The sequence below is a fragment of the Passer domesticus genome, chromosome 10 (assembly GCF_036417665.1).
Source record: "Passer domesticus isolate bPasDom1 chromosome 10, bPasDom1.hap1, whole genome shotgun sequence".
Lineage (NCBI taxonomy): Eukaryota > Metazoa > Chordata > Aves > Passeriformes > Passeridae > Passer > Passer domesticus.
Window position 1 is genome coordinate 39,574,957 of NC_087483.1, and position 25,044 is coordinate 39,600,000.

Here is a 25,044-nt window from a genome sequence, read left to right on the forward strand (position 1 = left end):
GCATGGCAAAAACAAGTTGTGTTTCTTTTTTTTTTTTTTTTTAAGGTTTCTACTTAAAGTTCTGTGCCAAAACTACAGTACTTATACATTTTCTAAATGTGTTTTAAGCAATAAGTTGTACAACATTTTTAGAACATGTGTTAAGCTATTTCTCTAAGAATGAAGCTCTTAACAAAACATAAGCACTCTGCATGAGATCTTAGCAGCAAAGTGCTTAAAAGATAAAGTAAGAATTGGTACCATGGGAAGAACACCAGCTGTAGAGCACACAGGTCCATTATGAGAAGTATGGTAGTGGGTAGGGAGAAAATGATTTAATCAGGAGTAAAACCAATTTTATTATAAGGGCACGCAGGGGGTGTGGCACCATAGTGAGAGGGACATTTCAAAATATCTGACAGATTTCAACAATGTGAAAACCCACCCTGTTCTTTAAAGTGACAGTAAACCCCATCAGGTCTCTCTTTTTGATGCTATTGTTAACAGTTGACTGTTTAAAGCTGGCCTGCTAAGATGCTGTCGATCTAGTTCAATAGTGTGTGGCAAAATAAAAGGCTAATTGTTGAAATACGATCAATCAAATATGATCTCAGAGTCTAAAGAAGATCCCCTCTGGTAACTCATTTGAGATCAAATCATTACTTTTATGATTGAGGTAATTGAATGGGAAAAAAAGAAAGAAACGGGGGGAAAAAAAAGGAGGCTTGAAACCAAAGAAGCAAACAAGACATCTAAATGAAATGCACAAGTCTGCCTTTGTTCCAGCTTTGTCTCACATTACTCCAAGTTACGGAACTGGGTTCATTCTTTATTTGTATACATCTCCCAAATCCAGAATTTTTGAAAGCATTTAATAACATTTATTAAATAAAAGTTGAAAGATGACTCCATTTTGAACAAGATTTTCTGCCCAAAAGTAGAGAAAACCGTTACAGTGGGGGGGATCTGGTGTTGGGGGTGTCCACATTTCTCCAATGATTTTACCATTTTGTTCAGCAAAGTTCAGTAAAGAGGCTGCTCTTGAAGCCAACTGAATTGCTACACATGAAATTTCAGTGACATTCAGCAAAACATTTCAGGACTATGTTGCTTCAAATTAAATTTGTTCAGCAGTTTTCATGGTTGGCCCTCGATTTGCATTCAGACTGAAATTTTCTAAAAGAGAAAATCATAGCACATGGGGAAAAAAAGCAAACTCCATTTTTTGAGTAGCAGAACTTGGAGAAAGTGTGTGTCATTTTGTGTCATTTTAATTTGGGCTAATAAAGATTTGCTCTTTCCTCAAGTTTTATATGGATTATGATCTCACTGTTTATTATGTTTTAACAGTATCATTCTCCTAGAATTAAAAAGAAAAAAACCCACAAAAACAAACTCAAAGAAAAATAGAATAATCACCCAATCTTGTTTTATTTTTATTAGAAACTCTATTTTAGCATTTAGTTTCTTTTATATTTAAATTCCTTAGCTCAGTCAAGCTTCAAAAGAAAACATTTTTTTTTGTTTGCAAAAGAGTTTTGGAGGCACTTGTGGTTTGTCTTTAGTGTGTTATCATTTTTGACAGCTTTGCATAGCCTAGGTAGGCCAACAGGGGTCTGTCTAATATTGTTGCTGGGCAAATCTTCCTCCCAGAGATGAAAACCAAACAAAATATTTTTGAAGCAGTAAGAAGGAATTAATATCCTTTCTCTCACAGTCCTCTATTCCTTGCTGACATTACATTCAGGCAAAAAAAAAAAAAAAAAAAAAAAAAACAGGAGAAAAGCGTTCCCCATTATTCCCTTGTACATAGCAAGGCTAACACATGTAAAGCAATAACTCATTTTCTATTGCCATGTTTAGCATATGTCTCCTGTTGGCTCAGCAAGGCCTTTAGGCCGGTCCCTTGAGCCGTCCATCGTTGGCAACTCTTAGCCCCTCGGCCTCAAAACCAAATAGCTTTGAATCATGTTGAGCTGTGATGCTAATTTTCATACTGATGCATTATGGGAATAAATGTATCTGACATACTGTGTCAATGGTACTGTCTCTTTGTGTCTCTTGTTTTTTTGTTAGCTGCATTCCTACAGATGGTATTCCATTGAAAATGTTCTCTTCCTACAAAAAAAAAAAAAAAGAAAAAAAAAGGAAAAAAAAAAACATGCACAGCACCAAACCTCTAGGTGCAGAAGGCTGTTAACGGTTGCTGATGATAGTAGGCAAACATTAACATAATAATTAGTGTCTTGTAATTGTTTCATTAAAACCAGTTGTTCCATTTCTCCTCGTGTTTTCCCAGAAGAGAAGCTGAATTTGGACGACAGCCAGTGGGAGGACATCCACGTTGTCACCGGAGCACTCAAGATGTTTTTCAGAGAGCTGCCTGAGCCGCTGTTCCCATACTGCTTCTTTGAACAGTTTGTGGAGGCGATAAGTAAGTACATCACATACAGTAGCAGCTAGTGAAATAGCCTGTTACATAAAAATAATAATAAACTTAAAAATAGAAGAGCAGGGGCATCTCAAATCTGACTTACCTTCCATTATCCGTGATCCTGTCTTTTTATTGTTTTTTGGGACTGCCTTTTATCTCTTACAGCGTTTAGGTGTTTAACTGGAGAGAAAGAAAAAAAAAATATTGAATTATTGATCTATAAATTTTGTCTCTGCAATTTGACTATAGTGCCTAAAATGGTTTAGGAAAGGAATTAAAATGTGTATGTATTCAAAATATGCTAGGCTGATAATCCATATATCCCCAAACACAAGAGAGAGACTAATAATTGTGAATCATGTTAGAAGGGGCTGTCTTTATGTTAATCAGAATGAAATGCGTGTGTTTTGTTCCACAAGGTTGCAGAATCTTGCCTTGCAGTGATCACAAAAAGAATGCAAAAACATTCATGTTCTCATTTTCATATCTACCTTTGCTTGATTATTATTTTTTTGTTTAAAGTTGGCAGGCAGCAAAAGTATTTTCAAAGTCCCAGGCATTTATTCCGTTCCACGCCTCTGTGGTTTATGTACTGCAAACCCTCCCTGTATTTAATATATGCAGGTGCATTTTGTAAAACTGTATCAGCTTGGAAAAACTTGACAAAAAAACCCAGTGATTTGGGGGTTTGCTCCTGTTGGAAAGAGGGGGAGGGAGAGGGGTTGCTTAAAGGGAAAAAAGCCGAGAAGGAGATTAATTAAAGATCCAATAGAGAAAATCTCTAGGAAAAAAACAAACCCAACAAAGTACTCAGAGGTCTGATTTCTGAGTGATGGGCACACATATTTGCCATTGCTGTTAATGAGAGCTGGGTGTGCACATGCGCAGCTGTCGGGGAATACGAAACCCTTAATGTACAGCTCACTTTGATTTTATATTCATAAGAGTCTTTAGTTCAACTAAAGCTTTTCAAGACCCAGCATCAGATATAATGAGGTTAAATACATCTCATATGATCCTTCCCTGCTCAGTTATTTGGAGATGCAGTGCAGTTAAATTACCTGAAATTTACTCCTGGCAGCTCACTTCCTTCTCCTTCCAAAGGAAATCAGGTGGGGCACATCATCTCACAAGTTTAAGTTCCTGTTGCACAGCGTCTGCAGTGCTAAGAGGGAAAAACAATAAAGAATTTCTTATTGTTCAGCTTCTGTGATGCCTTGGGATAAGATGCTCATTGAAGAACCAGCACCTGAACATGCCCTTCAGGTGGTTTTACATCCATCTTCTCTGCCTCTTGGAAAGGAGGAGTGAGGTATCATCTCGTGGGCCACAGCCTGACAGATTATCCACACCTGCTATGCAGCTAATTCTGCAGTCCAATATTTGATATTGAGGAAGAACTTCTTTACATCAAGGGGGGCAGAGCAGTGGAGCAGCTTCCCAAGGAGTTCATGGAGTTTCCCTGTCTGGAACCTCCTGTGTCACCTGCTCCTGGTGACTCTGCCTTGGCAGCAGGGGATGGATTGGAGGATCTCCAGACATCCCTTCCAACCCCAACTACCCAGTAATTCCGTGGTCTATCTTTTGCCATTACAATCCACCACCACACTGGTCTTCTGGGGCTAAGCATATTCATCCTCCTCCTTATCCCTCTTTTTATTGTCCATCAGGGAATCTTTTGCAAACACCATTGTACTCTGAAGAAAGTTATCAGCACACCAGGATCACACTCCTGTTGTCTTCTGCCCTCAGCCTCTCTGCTAGTGTCCAAGTCAGGGTGATTTGACATCTTTTGGTGGCCCAGTGGGGATGTTTTTAGTAGTGAAAGTACCAGGTAATCGGTTGTAGGCTTGTGAATTAAGTTTGAAAGCATGTCGGGAAGAGACTGTCTACTAAGGCATTAATATTCATGAATGAAGAAATTAATGTCCCTTTCTGCTATTTCAACTATTATTAATTCTTATTATGATTTTGAGAGCCATTATACACATTGATAGGCTAATGAACAGTCATTTATGGAGGGATTTTAAGACAGTTTATTCAAAGGAAGGAAATGCTAGCACTCTAGGATGTGCTTTGCACTATTTCAAACCCTAATTCTTGTTGCTTGCTTTACTGCACATCAGGGTGATTTCTACCTAATCCAACTGTCTAAAGTAAGCTACGATTTCCAATCAATCTTCTCTTTATTTGGCCTTTACTGCCGCAAGATCTACAAATCTGCATTCTTACCAACTCTACTTAAAAAATGTCTATAAACAACAATTAGGTGTTTTCAGTGGTTTTGGAGCTCTTCTGTATGTTAATAGTCTTGAGGCAAAGTAAAAAATCTCTTTTCTTCAGTATCATTTCCATTGCAGATGATTCTTTGGCTACTAGTGCTAATTAATTTGACTGGTCAGTACTGAGCTGCTACAATGTCTTCTCCCTTCTCCAGTTTGTTTTGAAAAAGAGATTATTCTTCAAAAAATTAGAATTATCAGCATGCAGTGATGGGTGTGCAGTACAGTTAGAATAATGCCAGAAAGGAAACAACTTGATTCCCGGATTGCCATGCTGATTATATCCCAGCAGTGAAGACTCCTTAGTCAGAGCCTTGCACTGGTTATGTAAGATTAAGGGATCTAAAAACCTACACGTAGAAGGCAATGACAAGTTCCCAAAAACATTTATTGGGACATAGTCCTTTAGCTGGAGGTTTCAGGAAGAATTAGAACCCAAGACGTGTGGTGGACTCCTTATTCTGATAATATTGTAAAGACTATGTGGAGAAAATTCCATAACAAGCTTAGTGTCAATTTTCCTGGATGCTGCTGCCATTTTAATTATGCGCACGGGAACAAAACTTTACAGTACTCTGTATTATGCAAAGCACTTGCTCTCCACCTTCAATTTCCCCTATAACTAACTTTAGATATGGACATTCTGTTAGAACAATTTACATATGACCAGAATATTAGAAGATAATTAGAAGAAGCTCGGAATTCTGCTTGCCAGGTTGAGGTTGGATAACAAGTGTCCATACAACTTATATCCGGGAACTTATAAATGATAAATGGAAGTCTACAAGACCTTTGGCCCAATACTAATTTTGTTTCCTAGGATTTGGAAAGTAGGGTGACTTATCCAGGGACTTTGTCTAGAATTACTGGCAAGTCATTTTGTATTATTTTGGGTGAAATATGCACTTCTGAAGTGTGCCCAAATGCTGCTATGAAGTCAGGTTCAGCCACACTGAAATTACTCAGTACCACAAATAGTTCTATTGATTTTCTGGAATATCAGTAGATGTAGTTCAACAGATTGTCTGCAAGTAAAATTGTGCTTCGTGTGAGTAAGGTGGTAGAAGTGCCAACAACTGAAACACTTAATCACCTTATTTACAGAATTCATCCTTCATAGCCATACAAACTTTTTTCAGGACTTCAGCCACTGAAATCTACCCCTAAAGTCTGTTCAGAAATGTTAACAGGTAAATGTGGTAGCTGATTCCAAGTCTTTATTGTAATTGAACTAGTTTTCTTGAAATGTCTCAGGCAAAGGCATGGAGAAAAAGAAATTTCTACTACAGTGAAATGAGGGCTGATATCCGCAGCACAGGAAATATTTAAATATCCACTAGTCCTTCCAGATCTTTTCAGCTGGAGCAAGCTGTGTAGACTGTGCATCTGTACAGACAGTGCATCTGTCCAACTGCACTTACGAAAAAACCTGACTGATATTCCACAAAGGAAAATTCCACCCAGTTCCCAAAGCTGCAACATCTGTCTCTGGTTTGGGAGGCTTGGGTTCAGGTCTTTGATTTTCTCTGCAACAGGTTGGAAAGATTACTACATTGGAAAAATTTTTTTCAATGAGGTCTAGTGATTATGCCTTCAATTTCAGTTCCTTATCTCTAATATGAATTTAATAGGTGCCACATAAGCACTGTAGATAAATAGGAGATTTATTGTTTAAAATGCACACACAGAGGCAGATGTGAGTGTATTTATATATATATATATACTCTAAATAGAAATCCTTCTGCCAGAATTACGATTCTCCTGCAGACAGTTTTCTGAATGAACGTATCAGTTACTGCAGTGGGTTTCCCACTTGAGACAGATGAACAGAGGAATGAGATTAATTAAAAAAAACGTAGTGTTGAAAATCTGACTTGCAGGTTTTCAAGTGGAATCCCTAGCCTGACATGTCTCAGGTCTCAGCGTGTGGAACAGAAAATGTGGAGTCCACACCCACCACCAGATCTCTGGAGAAAGGACATATTCCTGAAGGGAGACTACAAGAAAGACAGGGAGAGCCTGTCTTTTTACAAGAGCCTTTTTACAGGGCAATGGGGAATGGATCCAAAGTGAAAGTGGGTTTATCTTAGATATTGGGGAGAAATTCTTCCCTGTGAGGGTGAGGCCCTGGCACAGGTTGCCAGAAGAATTCTGGATGTCCCATCCCTAGAGGTGTCCAAGGCCAGGTTGGATAAGGCTTGGAGCAGCCTGGGATAGTGGAAGATGCCCCTACCCATGGCAGGGGGTGGAACAAGGTGATCTTTAAGGTCCCTTTTAACCCGAATCACTCTAGGATTCTATGGTTTGTAGGGCACCAGATCCAGTCAGCATATATGGCTTCAGTTCTGGCAATCCCCCCAAGGATCAAGCCCCCCAGACAATTAGACAAAGCAATCCCCCATCTCTGGAGCTCAGGATTTTCAGTCCTGAAAGGAAAGGAAGCATTTCTTTGCATGGGGAAAAGCAGAGCCATAGTCACCCAAAGATGCTCAAAGGTCACAACTGTAGTACCTAATTAGCCTACGCACCTTTAGGGATAGATGGCAGCTGAATAAAGTTTTGCGGAATTTAAGTGCCTAGACCCCACTGAAGGTCCACATTAGATACTCATTTAATTTTTGTTTTTCAAGATCTGGATTTTTTTTTTTCTGTGATTGCTCTGATAGACCATTAACACTTTTTTCAAATGATTTCACACATATCCTTTCGATATATCAATTAAGGTCTCCTGGTGCATGCTTAGCAGAATTCTCAATGTCATTCCTATCAATCCTACAATGTTATGTGTTATCCTACTATACAGAAACTGAAGATGGTTATTTAGCATCTTAGACACGATAGAGTTTTGTAACTTTTTTGGTTAGCAAAAATTGCTAGAAATTTTTTTTTTTTTTTTACTGTTTTGCTGGTCTGTGATACTGGTCTTTACTGGTCTGGTCTGACAAAATCTATGATGGCAACATAACAAAGCAATGAATTCTTCTCCCATGGGAATCATAGGCTTGTTTTAACTCTGAAAAGCTAATGGTGCTATCAGCAGTTGTTAGTCCTCTCCATGCTGGTCAGTTGTCTTCATCTCCAGCATTTCTGGCATTGGTAAAAAGGTTTTTTCTGAGTTTTGACTCCTGTTCTGCTTCACTAAGAGCCCCCAAGAACCCACTGCCTGTGTGACTCCAGACAACATGCTGCAGAAATTCACATCTATCTGGGCAATGATGACGTTTTGGTCTCCAGCAGACCAGAGCAAATTTTTGCACTGAATAATGTAACTTTTGAGGAGTTTGCACAGAAGCTGTCTGCACCAAAATCAGGCAAAAATTTAAAAAAAAAAAACAAAAACCAAAACACACACACAAAAAAAAAAAAAAAAAACCAAACAAAAAAAAAAACCCTGTGTCAGGAGGCAATAAACAAGTCATCAATACATAATCATGACCAAAGAACTGAGTTGCATTGGTTGAAAATATAATGTAGGAAGGACCTGCTCTGAACAACTATGCAGTGTTATGAAAATAGTAGCTGGGAAACAGAAAGGAAGTAAATACATTCATTTATTCTGACAGTCATAACATCCTTGTATCATCTTGGTGGAAAGTTACAAAAGATGTCTAAAGAGATTTTCAAAAGACATCTAAAGAAACCTCACTCGAGGCTTACAAAGAACAAGGCTCAAGGCCAACTCGTCTTGGAAAGACAAGTCAGCATATTGCACTGTAAGAAATCCATGACAGTCTCTTAACATCATCACGTAATAGGTTCCTGAGAAACCAAATCTTATCAGTCTCTGGCATTATGCAAATTTCTGTCATAATCTCAATCTGTGGGCTTCGAGTCCTAATCAAACTGCCTTCAGATTCACAGTTGGCGAGCCTCCTATTGAAATCGTTTCTCTATCCTCCATTTACTTGTCCAAGGAAGTTTTGGGGCTTGGCATGGCATCAGAAAGCCTCAATTTCATGTGAACATGGTGATTTATAAACAAATCCAAGGTCACCACAATATATTTCACATGATACATCATAATTAATACACTTTCTTGGCCAAATTTAAGTATCAGAAGACAGTAGAGATCCATAAACTAATGTGAACAGAAAAAACCAACTGTGTAGAAACAAGAAGTAATCAAAAGGTGCACTTTTTTAAAAAATTTACTGAAAAAAAGGAATGATTTTATGAGTAGTATAATCCCAGGGATACCCAACCATGCAAATGTATGAATATATGTGTGGTATACACATTCTCCCAAATATGATAACGCTAAAAAGTGATAGCAGCACATTCAGAGCATGGTACTGGGTATTTTACATGGGGTTTGAATAGTATTAAATCCATTTTTGATCTGTCCTTGAAAACTTATCTGGAAAGCTGTGTGAATATCTGATTCAACAATCATTAACTGGTATTGGCAGAGAAAGAAAAGCCCTCACATTTTAGAAGAGATGTTAAGATGGTGCCAGAGACAGAGACTACAAGAGAAGTTTCTAATCTATGGGTGTTAACAAAATACAGATTAAAAGTGTGTATGACCATTCTGAGTGAAACAAATAAGTAGGAGAAAATATAAGTAAAAAATATTTAAATATATTTAAGCTGCAATGTTCCCAGCATTATAGTTATCATATTCTAACACAGTCTCCACCTAAATTCAAGCCAATAATAAAGAATATCTCCACTGAAGATCTCAATGGAGGCTGTTGTATTTGCAGTAGCAGCAAACTGGTAACCAAAGAGATTCACTCCAGGCTTTTGTTCCCAGGAGGTGTCAAGGAACAATATGTCCTGGTAACCTCCTAGTTCTTTCTCAATGACCTTTTCTTCACAGTTGCAAACTGTTTCTGCTCAACAGCATTTTTAAATAGATCTTTTCAGGTCTGGAAGCAAGTCATCTAGGAAAAAAAAAAAACATAAAAATTGGAGGTCATGTCTTTGAATAGATTTTTTTCTTTGGAGGTGTAAAGTAGCCCAACTTAAGAAATTAAGAAATGTTAAGAAATAAAGGAAAGACATTAATAGGTAAGACATTTCTTCCCTTTTTTTATTGGAAAGTTTTAATTAAGATGTTGGAGGGAGATGAAAACAGAATCTACACATGAAAATTTACTTCCTCTGCAGGGCTTGTCCCTGTGAAGGATGCTCAGGTAACACCTGTCCATAGGCAGCCTGATTCTAGATTGATTTGGGGTTTATTTTTCTAAAAGTGATCCTCTGGGTTGAAGCAAGATAAGTTGTGATATTTACTAATTCTTTTCTTTGGATAGCACTCAGTTCTGCTAAAAAGGAACACTTCATAAAACTCTGAAATATGCACTGAAGCAACATTTTAACAGGATTTTCCCCTTTGTAAACTTTACCTGACAGAGTGTTCTGATGATCCCATCAAATGAAATAATATTTGAATTGTATTTAATGAATAAAATTTACCTTTTGAGAAAAAGAGGACACCCTTCAGAACCTCACTCAAAGGGCTACACCAGTGATGAAATTGCCCTAATACAGGGACAGGAAAACATTTTAATTTGCTCTTATAAATATGGTGGAGGCTTTCCAATTATCATCAAAGGAAATGAGGAAGTTTTAAAAGAATCTGTACTTGGATTTTTCTATCATGCAAAAGTTTGCGTAGGAGGGACATATCCCCCCCCAGCTTAGTCTTTTTTGTTATTACAGTTATAATTTTTTTAGCATAGCAGAAATTTTATTGCGGATGCCTGGCCTGTCTCTTAACTCATGCTAATTATATTCATAATTAAATGTTAAACAAGAATTGACTAGGCCAACTGGCTTGCACAGGTGTTTGTGATATGAATGGTTTAATGCTCCCACAATAAATTATTGGATACAAATCTGCAGTAATCTACATAGAGAGACCCTTTTGAAGAACTTTTAAATACGTGGTAGGTTCAGCACTGTGCTTTGAAGCCAGGGCTTGCAAGCAGCACTTACAAGAGAGATTTTTGTCTAAACTCTGACTTGTCCTTGACTGCATGAACACTAACATGGCTAAAAGTTTTTTTCTGGATTCTTATCTGCCATGGGGTGCAGTTCCTCAGAGCAGTGACATTAATGGGAAGGTGGAGTAGTCACTGGATGCGTGGTGGAAATGTCATCTGCCTCACTTCAACTTGCAAAGCAGTAGTTTGTATTTGTGAGTAATTACCAGATTAATCACAGAGGCTCCAGAAACATTCTGTTAGCTTTACACCAATTGCTGCTTCTCAAAGGATGGAATCAAACACTTGCAAATGGAGAAAGGCTGGGGTTTCAGTTTGTTCCTCTTCCACTTAATTTTGGGGCATGGAAAATAGTCTATTAGCCTAATTTAAATTTCATCTGTGGTTAAGAGACTATTTTCATAGGGACAAAGAACTGGCACAGCTGCCCAGGGCAGTGATGGAATCCCTGTCCCTGGAGGGATTTTAAAGTGGTGTAGATGTGGCACTTGGGGACGTGGGTTGGTGCTGAACTTGGCAGTGCTGGGGAAATGGTTGGACTTGATGATCTTCAAGGTCTTCTCCACCTAAATGATCCTGTGATTCTCTGAAGGGAAGGGCAGAAGGAAGAATAAAGCCAATTTGAGAGTCTGTATCTGGGTTAACATAAGGGAAACCCATGGAGAAAATCAAACAGGATAAAGTGGTGAAAGAGAAACTGAGAAATCCAAGCAACAACACTGGGCAGGAAAGGGTTGGGAAAAAGAGAGAGGGAGGAGCTCTTTAGTGACTGTGACAAGATCCCTGTGACCTGGAGTGTTTGGGGGAGGCAGGGGGAGAGGAAATTCTCCTGGGGGTTATCTGGAGCTCTTGACAAAGTGAGAATTGGCATTCTGGGTTCGAGGGGAAAAATGTTTCATCAGACTTGTGAGTGAAGCTTCCACTTGGGGAAAGTAATAACAGGAGGAGAAGCAGCCTATAATGCCCCAGTTACACAATTTCAGAGGTGCAAAAATGGAAGAAGTGAGGCAGGGAATGTGGGAATAAAAGACCAGGAAGGGAGGGAGAAGGAGACCCTCCAAGAACAAGGGAAGAGGATGCTGAAAGCCATCACCCACTGTGCTATGCTGTCTTTCTCCCTGCTTACACCTTCCTACAATCCAGAAGTTTCCACCTTTCCAAATAAGAGTAGCACCACACCCCTGTGTGGTGGCACACTGGATCTGAAGCAGCAAAGATCAGCGTGATGCTGTCTAGGTGAAAAAACAGTAACAACTGAGCTGTTCTCTGCTGCTCATCACATAGATATTTGAGGACCTGGTACACTGTTTGAAGACCTAAACTGCTACATCTGTGGTATTCAGAATAGGTACTAACTTTATGGAGTATTTCTAGGTATTCTCAATGTTTCAAGCAGCTGAGTTAGGGGAACGTGCATAAACTTAGCCTTCACACTTAGATTTTTTTTCCCCATTTTCTCTTTTGAATTTCCTTTTCAAACAAACCAAACTGGGAAAAGCAGGAAGGCTTGCCTGGCAGGCAGGTTTGTACATGCTTCTGCAGCTCCAGCTCTGGGCTATCAAGTGCCACTTCCAGAACAGCCTTTTCCCTGGCTTGTGTTCCATTTGCATCTGGATGCTCACATGCAGCCAGAACTAACCTACAGCTGAGGTTGGTGCTTGGTTTTCTTTCTACCACAGATCAGGGCACCTGATGTGGCCATGTCCCTGCTGCAAGCTTAAGTGTATAATTTTTTTTTACAAAAAATTAGCCCACTGTGGAGAGAGAAATCCTCCACAGAGAAATAATAAACCGTGATGAGAGTAACCACTTTAGGAGATGTTAGAATTTGATCCAGGATCTGTGGTTTTGCTTTGAAGCAGTAGTTGTCCTTTAGTTCAGATGGTATTTGTGAATTGTTGCCTCAAAAAAAAATAAAAAGGGGTCCTTTGGCAGATTCTTTAGGCTGATGACAGGCAAAATGAAGTAGATTCTGTCTCAGAAATCTCCAAAAATAATCTTAGGTTTGACATAACACACCATGTCATGAAGTGATATAAGCCACATAAGCACAAAGCAGGCTTTAAATTTAAAGAAGAATAATCCTATTTTCAGATACGATACTTTCCATCAATTTGGATAACAAATATCTGATGCAGAATATAGCCATATTAATGTTGAGATCCCTGAAAACCTGCAGTTCCTGGTAGTAGCTGTCAGTGGCAGCCTGCTTTCTACCTGTGCTCTCTGAAAGTTGTTCAGGCCATCCACACACACACATGCATTAAAGATTTCTGTCTGGAAATAAGGACCTGCACAATTTTTTAATGTCTTTAACCCCTCAGCACCTGTGATCCAGAGCTCCCAGTGCTAGAGAGTGATGCAAAATGCATTAATGCTTAGCACTGGGAAATCCCAACTCCTGGTGCCAAGAGGTTCATAAATATAGTAATGAAACCTCTTGACTCAAAGTGAGCACTATTTAACAGAACAAGCATGAACAGCCTTCAGGAGATTTTGCAGCTGGATTTGTTCCACTGTGTCAGAGCTGAACCTCCATGATAGTAGTTTTAAAAAACTGTGCATGGTTAAAAGAGAGAGTTTAAGGAAGCCAGGCAGCCAAAAATTAAAACCAAATAAATCCATGGAAAGGAAAAGTAAATATACTGCTGCATCCCTACCAGAGAAAGAGGCATCAAGAGTCCCCAGTGTGAATCTAGTGACAGATGTCAAGGTCTTTGGGAAGTGTCCACTAAGCTTTATTTTGCACATGTTCCTGAACAACTAAAACAAGTATTTTGTGTGATAATTTACAGCAAATCAGTATCAATAAATCAGAATCATGTAAGCAGTCATGTTTATTATATCCCTGTTGCTTAATATTCATGATAGTAATTTATTTTTATAGTACAGTTTCACTGTTATCTCCTCCTTTGCTGTAACTTTGAGACAAGCAAGCTGCAAAAGTAGAAGGTCAGGTAATACTTTGAAGACAGTAAAAGTTCATTCACTTGGAATTTGCCTGCTTTGTTTTTTTTGGGGTTTTTTCCTTCCTAATGCTTTGGTGTCTCCTTAAAATATTTATACTATCATTCCTAACCTAGCATTATTTATTTAACAAATATCTCTACAAAATGAGAATTGCAGAGCAGTGTATGGATACCAGCTCTACAAATTAAGAATCCAAAATTTCTAGAACTGCTCAGTTGAAAATGGTCATGAAATCTTCTGTCAAGGTCTGTGTTTTAACAGAATACTTTTATTTAAAAAAATTTAAAACTCACAGTTGTTTAAGGTTTCCTGGCATCTTTCAGTGGCAAGACTTGTTAATCAGGATGGCAATAATAGAAACAGGAGGTTTTATCCATTAAACATGCAGAGTACAAACAACTACAATTTCTACCTGCCACTGCTACAGAAACACCTCATTAATGACTGAGGCCATATAACTTCAGATCTGCTCCCTAATAGTGCATTCAAATTTAGCTGAGCGGCTCAGTGGCTGAGTTTTCTTTTTCACATGTCCTTTTTGGTTAAAAAAATGGATTTCAGCTGTGTCAATTGAGGTACAAGGACCTCTATTGTTCCTTTAGTGCAGCCATAAAGCATGATTAAGTTTAATGAGAAAGCACAAATTCAAGGATGATGTCAAGATATTCACTATTTTCCATTAATCAAAAATCAACAGAATTCTTGATTTTCTTTGCATTCTTTTTCAAACATATTTTTCTGTCCTGCTGATCTGCTTCACTGTTTCACCTCAGACTGAGTTTCTGTAGCAAAAGAATCACTCAGTGTGTAAAACTTCTGGTTAGAGACAGCCTTTAATTATACAATGGCCTCATTGGTATGTCCCCTTGTCTTTCAATTAAGGATGAGCTTTTGATGAAGTTGTATTGGTTACTGCACATAATCAATTGTTTCTCATCCAGGAACATATTTTTCATTAGACAGGAGGTGGAGGCCACACAAAAAAATATTGCTGATCAGATGAATGAAATCTAAACCTACCTCATCACAAAGATAACATCTAAAAATGCTTCAGGTTTATTTATGGCAAACAAAAAATATGACTGGGCTTCAAGAAATGATGAAGATAAGCAGACATAAAAGATATTTTTATTCTAAGTGTAAACTATCATTAAATGTACTTAGATTTATACCCTATAATTATTATGATTGTAGCAATTAATCAATCAACTGATTAACATGTAGGGTCAGCAGGACACAGTGATCTTATCTTGAAGCTTGAATTAATTAATTATTCTTTACTCTACATTATTATTTTCTACTTGTATACATTTTCTCAGTGTCCCTATTGAAAAAATATATCTTTTTTTTTTCCTGTGATGTATTGAGTCGAGCAGGGGAAGACACTGACGTACATTTACTAATTTGCCATCAGAATTTCAAATTAATTAAAACATTTTTAAAACATTGCATAATTTTTAACTACTTGTTATATTCTAATTAGCAAGGTTCAATTAAATTGTTTTCAACGTAGCAACTTAAGAGCTCTCATCTCTTCAAGTGGAGTCAAATTCAGCGGGTGTATATTGTTGCAATGATATAATTCCACGTTCATTATCCCACAACCAGTGAAGTCTCTCTGAGCAGAGCATTTGTTTACTGTCTGTGGCACTGTGGGGATTTTCCAGTTCCACAGGCAATCCTGCTGTCAGGATTGAGCTCTTCCTGAAACTCGCCTGTGACTCAATTTGCTTTATGCAAAATTATTTTATGCCCCTGCGCATGGCAAGGGGTTGGAGTCAGATGATCTCTAAGAGCTCTTGCAACCCAAACCATTCTAGGATTCCCTGAAAGGCATCCCTCCCAGTAACCCCTTCCTTGTGAACATTTCCTCTGTGTCTTGGAAAAATAATTTGTCTAACCTACTAGAACTCCTGAGGAGACCCCCTGTTGCTACCACCGTGCCAAATTCCCTCCTGGTTATCAGCCCCAAGTTTGTTTGACATTCCTGGTTCTTAAAAGCTTGGGTTAGGGTTTCTAATTTCTTTTTCTTCTTTTTCTTTCTTATGTTCTCTTATCTTTTTCTCTTATTCCATAGTTACGAGCAAGCCTAGGAAGCACTGGTGGTGTTGAGGAAAGATTTAAGTGCTCTGTCAGACTGCACCTATTTCAGTGGCTTGTCCCAAAAAACATTCAAATGCTCTGGGCTTGTAGAGCCACATTTTTATGCTATTATCACCTACTAATCGGCCTTTTGATTGTGCTGTGATGAACAAGGATAAAATAGATTTTACGAGCATGTCCCTTCTCCTCTTGTGCTGCTCTGTGGCCATGGGACAGCCAGGGAGGTGTGGGCACAGTGTGTTTGGGGCTGTTTTAGCCAAACAGACCCAGTTTCCATAACCCCCATGCTGACACACAGTGCAGTTCTCTTCTCCAAAAAAGAGAAAAATCTGCTTTTCTCTCCTTTTTTTCAGTCTGTTATACCCTACCGCAGTGACTCCATGTCCTGATTAGGCTCTACTATTATCTATACAATCAAAAATAAAAGAGATGCTAAAAATCCAGCTGCTGGCTCTCTCACTAAGCTCTCAGGAAAGTTCATATCCCAGCCCCTGGTGGTTTTATTTTTCCAATTTTAGTGCAGGAGATAGCAGTAATAGAAGTAGGTTTGGGGGCCTTAAATAGAAAGGGTAGGAGAAGCAGTTATCATCAAGCTTTAGCTTTGAAGTGTAAACTTAGCAAAGACTTCCCTGATGAAGTATACATATGGAACTACAAAATGCCACTTTTTATCCATTTGTTTTCCTGACCATAACCACGTTTTCACACTGTCAGCATTTTCATTAGGAGCTCTTTTTGTCAGAGGTTTATAACGAGAATGTAAAGATTTGCTATGGGCTAAATCTCAATCCAAGAGCAAATGTTTATACCAATTCTGAAAACAATCAGCTTGCCCATTTGTAGTTATGCATGTGTTCATCATCTGTTACTGCTTGTCCAATGCTCTGCAACTTCTGGAAGGAAAAAGAGACATCTGGAGGGGAAAAAAAGCTATCCTGCAGATAGCACACTGTATGTTCTCCTGAGTTGTTGAATAAGGTACTGCAGAAATGCAGCTTTTCAGTCAATACAAATATTTTTTTTTTGCTTAAGCCTGTCAAATTTACTGTAGAAACATTGTCATGTGTGGCTTAGCCTGGTCTCCTTTTGTGCATTACTTACATGGAATTTGCTTTAAAAATTCACTGGAAATTATTCACCTAATGATCTGAGCCACATTTTTGATGCCAGGCACAAAAAATTATTTGAAAATGTTTATCTTATGGACCTGAGGGTTGACAGGCTTTTCCTGTCTGTCACTTCCACTGTGTATCAGTCAGTAAGTCCCACGATGTTCTGGGGGTGAGCTAAATGTAAAAGATAATTCACAGTCTTTCTCCTTCTCTGGCTGTGTTGGTTTGAACAAAAAGGTACATGGAGTGGGCATGTATATAACGACATAAATAAAAATTTTGACACAAAATAAACAGAAAAAAAATATTTGTGCACATAACTGCTACCTGTGCACAACATGACTCAAAATGAAATTTTTCTGGGTAAAATTCAGAAATCGTAGAACCACAGAATCACAGAATGGTTTGATTTGGAAAGAACATTAAAGATCTTGTTCCTACCCCTCTGTTAAGAGCAGGAAAAACTTCCAGTAGAAGAAATAAAAATAAACCAGGTGCTAATCTGAAAGTCACCTCTGTTTTTGCACAGGAGATGCCTGAGGTTGGTAGAACACTTCAGGAAGTTTTGTAGCACTTAGTATTTATGTACAATGCTGAGTGTTACAGGTATTTACTTTATAATAGCACTACAGTCATACTTACAAGTATCTTTACCCAGCAAACCTCAGGAAAAAAAAATTGCTGCCCTCATTAGTGTTTCTCCATAAACCACATAAAAATTAATTGATTCACCCCATCCTAGACAAAGATATGTCTCCAAACTCAGCACCAACGTGGCTGCATCCACTTCTAAAGTACGATTAAAGCCCTTGGAAAAGTGTGTATAGAACATCCTTGTAAAGCCATCAGGGAATTTATTTTTTCCTTTAGCAAATAATTCATGAGCAGTTATAACTCGTTGACAAATCATTGTGCAGACAATGAAAAGAGTTTTTTCAGGATGGGCCGTGAGCACACATCTGGTATGAATGTTCTCAGAAATACTTCTCCACCCTGCCATGCACAGCCCTTTTGTTTTTGGGAGATTTCTAGGGAATAAAAAGGCTCACCTGAATATTTGTGAACATGCAGGCACATCACTAGATTTACCTGGAAAAGAACAAAAAAATTAAAAGTCAAAAAATTCTTTCTTTCTTTAGCTTGACTCGCCCAGTTGTGCTTTCTACCAGGAAGTTTTAAGAAGCTAATTAATTATGAGCTAATTTAACTTTGCAAAGTCATTGGGAGACTGGTAGAATTAATATAAATATTTCAGAGCAAGTAAATGGTAGGGCATAGATTATTTTTGTAAATCAGGTACCAGAGCAAGCAGTGACAGCAGCAGCCCTCTCTGTCCCATTTCCCAATTCCACAAACATTTTTCATCTTTCCAAGCTTCACATTTATCTAGTAAGGGTTAAAGCAAGAATTTAAATCCTATACAAAATCTGTGGAAATATGTGTTCTGCATAAATCTGGGCCACAAAATTAATATACTTGTATACATTTTCCCCATCTGCTATATTGCTGACACATCCAGCTTGTAGCCCAGAATGTTTTAGAGAAGAAAGGGCCATCTCTATGTTTAGTGCAAGAGTTCAAGTGGAGTTAGAGACTTAGTGGTGCACTCAGGCTTCTCCACTAAACATAGAAAGCAGCTTGAGGTACTTAGGAAGTTTTCTGCCAAAATGCCAAACCACTGGTTATTGGTGGGGGAGGGAAGAGGGGTTTTTTGTTGTTGTTTTGTTGGGGTTTTTGTTTTGTTTTGGGGTTTTTTTGGGGGGTTTTTTTTGTTCTTTTGGTATGTGCGTGAGAAATTAAACTGCATATTTAGCAGAGAAAAAAGTTTCCTTTTGTACTCCTTCAGTCTTGTCAGCGATCATAATATATGTGTGTGCCTGTGAATGTGTACACATAACACCTATAAATTTTCAATTTAAAAAAAAAGATAAAAGATATTCAGGCAAGAGTAAGGTCATCTCAAACCTCCAAGTACCATAGGAGTAATTTTAGGGATCATGAGCTGGGAGAGGCAGCTCATTTCTGGTCTGTGACTGCAGACTCCCTCACCCAAGCTGGGTGGGTGCCTGTGATGTGTTGTCCTGTGTCAGGAGGTAAAGGAGGTGTCCCCTCGAAGGCTTTGTGCTGCAGGGATGGTGCAGGAAGGCTTTGTGCAGGGGCTCAGGGGCTGCACTGATCCCTCCATCGCGTGTCAGAGGAGGTGCAGCCTGGCCAGGGCGAGCCCCTGCCCCGCGCTCCCCTGGTGCCCTAGCCAGCCTCTGCTCCAGATGCAATCAAAGTGTGTTTTCCAGCAGGTTGGTTACATATCCTTGGGAGGGAGGTTGGCCTTCTTTTACTCTTTAATTCGTTCACCATACCAGATTTTAATTTGCCATAGCTGCCTAGTGCACTGTGCAATTTTGAATTTCCTAAGATTTCCTATTCCCAATTACAAATAAGGGTGTATATTCACCTTTTTTAATTCTTTCTGTGGCTTTTATTAACACTCTAATACATGTTTGTGGGTATTGTGGAACAACCATTTTGTGGATTTATGAACAAAAAGCTGAGGTCCACTGAGCTGACTCCAAGTGATAAATTCAGAAGAATCAGTGTGACAACTTTAAGTTACCAAAAGGCTCCTCTTGATGAAGGGGTCTACTGTGGCTTTAAGGTCAAGTTTGACTTGTAGAGCCATTGTGACTTCTGAAATCTCAATTTCTATTTCAATAATATCAAAAGTAAACTACACCAATCAACTTCCTTTTCTGCAGATTAAGCCTATTTAATTGTAATATAGTCTCATATATTTTCCAACCTGATCTTGAGCTCTATCAGAAGCTCTATCACTTAGAAACCTGAACCCTTGAAAAAATGCCATGGAAGGTTTCTCTGTTTTGATTAGATATAGATAGATATAGATATAGATATATAATTATATATGTAATTCATTGTGTACTATGGAATATATAATATATAATATTATTATATTTTTTATGCATAGCCAAATAATAGCAGCATTTTGATAGGTTGGGTGGCAGGGTTGGATTACAAGTCCTATTTTTAAAATGCCCATTTATTTTTCACCTTCAGCACACCAGAGATCACAAAAATTACCCTGTGAAGTTCAGTTCCTGGGTCAGATCCACTTTTCAGTAACTCAGTCATCTCCATTGATACAGCAATCCAGACAGAGACCTCAATATTTGTCTTCTCCACACATTAGGCTTTCCCACATAGAAGCAATGCATCATATGTTTATTTGACTTCTGTGGCTTTTGCTGGTGACTCACACTGATTGCTTGGTGGTGCTTTTGCAGCCAGCAGGAGAATTATTTTATCACTATGTATAGTAATTCCCATGTCCAGTTAAACATGAAAAAAATAAGATTATTTACCTTACCTATATGCCAGGTAGTAAGTAAGTATAATAAGTATAATAATAAGTCTAATAAGTATAATATATATTGTATAGTATAAGTATATTAGTAAGCCCTTCACTCTGTGAACTACTTTTTTGTTTGTTTGTTTTCTGTTTTGGAGCATATGATATATGTAAGGGAAAGATAAAGACAAGCAAAGGAGAAAGGGAGACAAGGAAGATGGGTGCAAAGGGAATTGGGAGGATCAGAGAGAGACTTGTGCAAAGACAGCCAAGATATTTGGGTGGAAATAGATTTGCTCGCTTTTGCGTTTTGAGATTTGAAGGTTGTGTACATGAATCCTTGGTGGACTTTTGCTTTTGCTAAGCAACAAAAGCAGGTTTCTTCTGAAAGGATCCCTCTGGGAGAGGACAGTGCCCAGCCCATGAAGTCCAGGAGATGATTTATTGGTGTTCATCACCAGGTCTTCACGTTAAATGACCATATCAAACCTCAGTTTCAGCAGACACCATCCTGGACTAGAGATAACTTATAAGCACACACTCCAAAATGTTCAGAAACCTTCCAGTCACACTGCCAGGAAGCCAGAGAGGTCCCACAGTTTGCTGTTATTGCTGCCCTTTCCACTGATGTTAATTCATTAATTTATTTCAGTGTGAGTGGATCTCTGGGTCAAAACAGGGACTTTTTGTAGATACACAAGAGGTCCACGCTGCTCTTAAATCTCAATTGCATTTTGTTTGAAATGGTGGCTGTCATATTAGAGAAATTGTGATTTCTCTTTCTCCCTCTGCCATGCCTTAATCTACCTGTAATAAAATTTAGTGAATTGAAATGAGAACCTTCTATGTAGAGATTGGTTGCTGTTATTCCAATTCTGCAGAAATCAGTGGAGGATGTTTTCCTTTTCCACCTGTTCATACTTTCTTCCACAGCCTAGACCAAGGTCAGCTCAGCTCTGCTCTGTGTTCTATTCCATTTGGTTCATTTCTATTTCCAGCTCTCCAACCCATGTCCCTTTAAAATGCAAACAAGTAACATGGGGAAGCTGTCACTAATTCTTTTATTTGCTTTAAAGGGAGGAGCATATAGAGCAGGGCCTTCATTAGCTCTGTGAAAGACCCTGGGTACACCACCATCAATATTTTATCACTTCATTGTGAAGATCAGGGGAGAAACAGGCATTTATAGACTCACTTCATCCCTCCTTGCACCCCTTTTGTCTGTCTCTTCCTCACACTGCTTGCACAGAGGATGCCACAGAAATAGAGGCACATGGGAAGTGGGATTTCACTCCAAGAAGAGCAGAGTGAGCATTTCCAATGAGGACACAGCACATCTTTTGCTGTGCTCTCATTTAAAGCATGGATGGTGCAAAACCAGGTTAGATAAGCATCCAGTGATATGGGGTTTTTTTTTCCTTTTTCTGTTTGTCCTTTACACTTGCAGCTTGTAATTGGAAAAGTGTGAAGATGAGGCACCAAAATTAGAGGGAGAAATCCAGGTGCACAAGTTGTGTGCCATCTCAGAGAAAGAGGGAGCTTAAATTGCAGCCAACGGAGAAATTTAGGTGCACAAAGTTAAAACTAATAGTGAACTATCTGCACACTATTTTTTTTTGGCAGAGCCAAGACCCCCTCCATTTGTCCAGAGTCGCAGAGTGTGTGAATGGCTTTGCACGGGAAATGATTCTGAACTTTGCAAATAGCTTTTATTATAGCTCCTCTGTGACACTGCTAGAAAACAGATTAGATCATAGCTCATTTCTCTTTTATTATTCTGACAGTGATTTCATTTGTTCAGAACTTCCATTTTGCCTTTAATATCTCATATGCGGTCACATTTTGGGAGCTTTAGGATGTGCTGGTTCTGCCTGCATGTCTCTCACCTTCGCCAACTCATTACAGAGAAGCATCCTCCCTAAATAACAAATATTAACAAACATCTATGAACTTCAGATGATACAATTCCCAGTTCATTTCCTGGGCTATAACACTGCCAGAGAGGGATCAAATAAAGAGCCTGCCTGATCCCTAAAATAAGGCATGCTGGTGTGGGAAAAGTCCTTTGTTTTATACCTATAAGAGGAAAATATATTAAACCCTGCCCATGTAAAGAGAGCCCTCAGCTAGAACTGCAAAAATAAGAGTTTGATAGCCCAAAATAAGGATTTCAGCCAATCATTCTCTCCTACAATACATTCCATTTCTGCCCTTTAAAGTCAACTGATTCAGACACTCTCAAAATTAACGTGGTTGGCCCCAAATGAGCCCATTTTAAGACTTTTTTGGGGATTTTTTAGCAAAATAAAGTCACTGTCCTTCAGTTCTTTTACTCCCACCTATGTGAGAGACCAGAGAGACCTGACCTGGGAGTAGGTCCTTCCCACTGCTGTCCAAACATTACAGCAACCCTTTTGTACCATCGGTCGCTGGGATTGCCTGGAACAGCCTCCAGCCTGCTCTGAAGTTATGTTGGGCAAACATCCAGCAGAAAGCTGTTCATTACAAAAGCTGAAAGGTCACTTTTGCACATATAATATCTTTCTTTCCCAGTCCATGGGCAGTAATTAATGATTTAAGCCTAAAAAAAACCGCAGTGAAAACTGAATACTGTAGAAATAAATATCAGTAACCTGCAACAAAAAATCTCCAACATTATGCATGTCTAGCAAGGATCATTACAGTTAGCTAATTTTTGGAAGTAGTATCATAGCAAAAAAGCCCTATAATTTTATTTTATATTTACTCAGCTGTGATATTATGATGCTTTTTTCCCCATCTTACTTCTGGATCCTTTACCTACAAAAGCCAGATCAGTGGTTTGGTTTCTGTTTTGATTTTTTTTTTTTTTTTTTTTGTCCTTGGATCAGAGAAAGATTTATTTCTGTGACTGCAGATATTTTAAAATATATTTTAAATGTTTTCTATTATTCCCTCCTTCTGCTCTCCACACATGTTAAAATCCGCTCAGAGCAAGGGTTTGGGAAAGGAGCTGGAAAGGCCTCTGTCCTTTTCCTGGGGTTGTTTTCTTTGTGAGCCTGCAAGTACATTGCATTTGTGTGGTGTGTGTGTGTGTGAGTGAGCGTGTGTGTGTGTTTGTGTGTGTGTGTACATGCACAGGCTTAGTCCTCAGGTGGAACTGTGGTTCCTGTGCTTTCGTTCTCGAAGCTGTTATTCTGGAAGGGAATGGAGGCAGCTGTGTTTACAGCTCAAGTCTTGGCATACATTTACCAGAATCTATTATTCATATCGTTCAGTATCAGGGAGAGATCTCAGGCCACCTGTCTATCTGACAAATTCACCCTTTTGTGAGCTTTCTGTTCATAGCAAATTATGTTCACATTGATGAATTGAGTTTTTATGAGCATTGCTAACTAACATTCTCACAGAAGGCCAGGGGCAATAGACTGCAAGTGTTTCTGGTCCACAAGTAAATGTTAAAAAGAAAAAAACTGCTAGTATTTAAAGACAATTTGCCATGGAGGGATAGTTAAAATATTTGGCAAAGCCTTGATATTTAGAAATTCAAGAATGTCTATAAATTATTACAGATAGTATACTTATCACAAATAAAAAATAATAATAATTCTGCACTGCCCCCTGTGAACATGGAGGGCTCTTTAGTATTCTGTGTGTTAACAGGTAGACAGTGATCAAAGCTTCTAACAAATCCTTATCAGGGTTTAACACAAGGTGGGAACCATTTCGTTTTGCAGAGGGGATCTTCTTTTGAAAATCATGCAGTGAAATCACTGGGGCAGAGCGAAGTAAACACAAAATGATGATTTACCTGGGCTTTTCAGCATGGTACTGGTTCCCATCCAAGAAACCACCAGTCATGGGAGCAGCTGTACCCTATAGATTCAAAGATCTGTAGCTGTAGATCAAAATATTTCCATAACAAGAGATTATTGTCAGGATGTGCTGGGACAACATTGCCTGTGAACACCCAAATTCCTCATGCCCCTTACCCTACAGATAATGCCAGGGAGAGAGCGTGACCCACCCCTGAGAGCAAAAGGGGGTGAGGTGGGCTGCAAGTCTGCAGATACAATCTCCAAATAAATAAACACTCAGCTGCATCAGGTAAATCTATTTACTAAACTCTGATGCATCTACTGTGCCATTTAATATGCCTTAGAGCACCTGAGACTCTGCACAAAGTGTCCCAGAAGCTCCTCACGTCTTGGCGCGGTTGGAGGATAACGTGGATACATCAGGGTAACTCCCTGCCGTGGTGAGCTGCCAGCATCTAAGTGGCTGAATCCCACCACAACTGCCATAAGGCTGCTCTTAGGGGCCCACAAAAAAAGGGGGATGGCAGTCAGTGACATTTCAGTGAGAGACCTGGCACTAATAGCTGCATCACGAGATCAAATTTCCAAAAGGGAAAAATAAAGCTAAAAATGAAAAAAAAAAAAAAAAAAAAGAAATAAAGCAGCACCTTTCAAAGAGGAAGAAACCCCCCAGTATCAAAGGAAAAACTTAAGATGCTTAAGAGTCCCTCCTTAAGGCACAGAGGAGACAAAACAGGTTGGAGGCAAGGAGCCACCTGGCCGGGAGCACTGGAGCACCTCGGCCCCATCTCGGCGGGACGCGCCGAAGGCTTCCATCGCTTCACACCCGCGCCAGGGCTGCCTCTCGCCCGCGCGGCTCCTCGCGCTGAAAGCGTGGCAGCCCTGCCTGTTGTTTTGATAGGTGCGAATGCCCCTCGCGAGCTATCTCTGCCGCTTCCAAATCTGTACCGCCGGGGAAACAGGTTGCGCAGCGTGGCCTGCTGATCCGCGCCTGCCTGGCCAGTAGCGTGGACAGAAGGAGCACTGCTGTCGCCGTCTTCCCGAAGTTTCGA

General features: G+C 39.2%; 1 protein-coding gene and 1 long non-coding RNA gene across 5 annotated transcripts in view; one reads left to right on the forward strand and one right to left on the reverse strand.

The window, feature by feature from the left end:
* ARHGAP15 (Rho GTPase activating protein 15) overlaps window positions 1-25,044 on the forward strand; it is a 320,750-nt gene that overhangs the window by 260,038 nt on the left and 35,668 nt on the right. For all 3 annotated transcript variants that reach the window (XM_064435287.1, XM_064435286.1, XM_064435288.1), the window contains one exon: window positions 2,279-2,413. In XM_064435287.1, coding sequence (XP_064291357.1) covers window positions 2,279-2,413 — 135 coding nt within the window. The remainder of the gene's footprint in view (window positions 1-2,278; window positions 2,414-25,044) is intronic.
* Window positions 430-25,044, reverse strand: part of LOC135309239 (uncharacterized) — a 27,481-nt gene continuing 2,866 nt past the window's right edge. The window contains exons 1-5 of one of the 2 annotated variants that reach the window (XR_010369540.1): window positions 23,986-25,044; window positions 17,881-17,920; window positions 3,475-3,578; window positions 2,517-2,593; window positions 430-2,387 (exon numbers count right to left, since the gene is read on the reverse strand). The exon at window positions 23,986-25,044 is cut by the window's right edge and continues 2,866 nt beyond it. This is a non-coding gene — a long non-coding RNA (uncharacterized LOC135309239). Of the gene's footprint in view, window positions 2,439-2,516; window positions 2,594-3,474; window positions 3,579-17,880; window positions 17,921-23,985 lie in introns of both variants that reach the window. The other variant, XR_010369541.1, reaches the window with a different exon arrangement.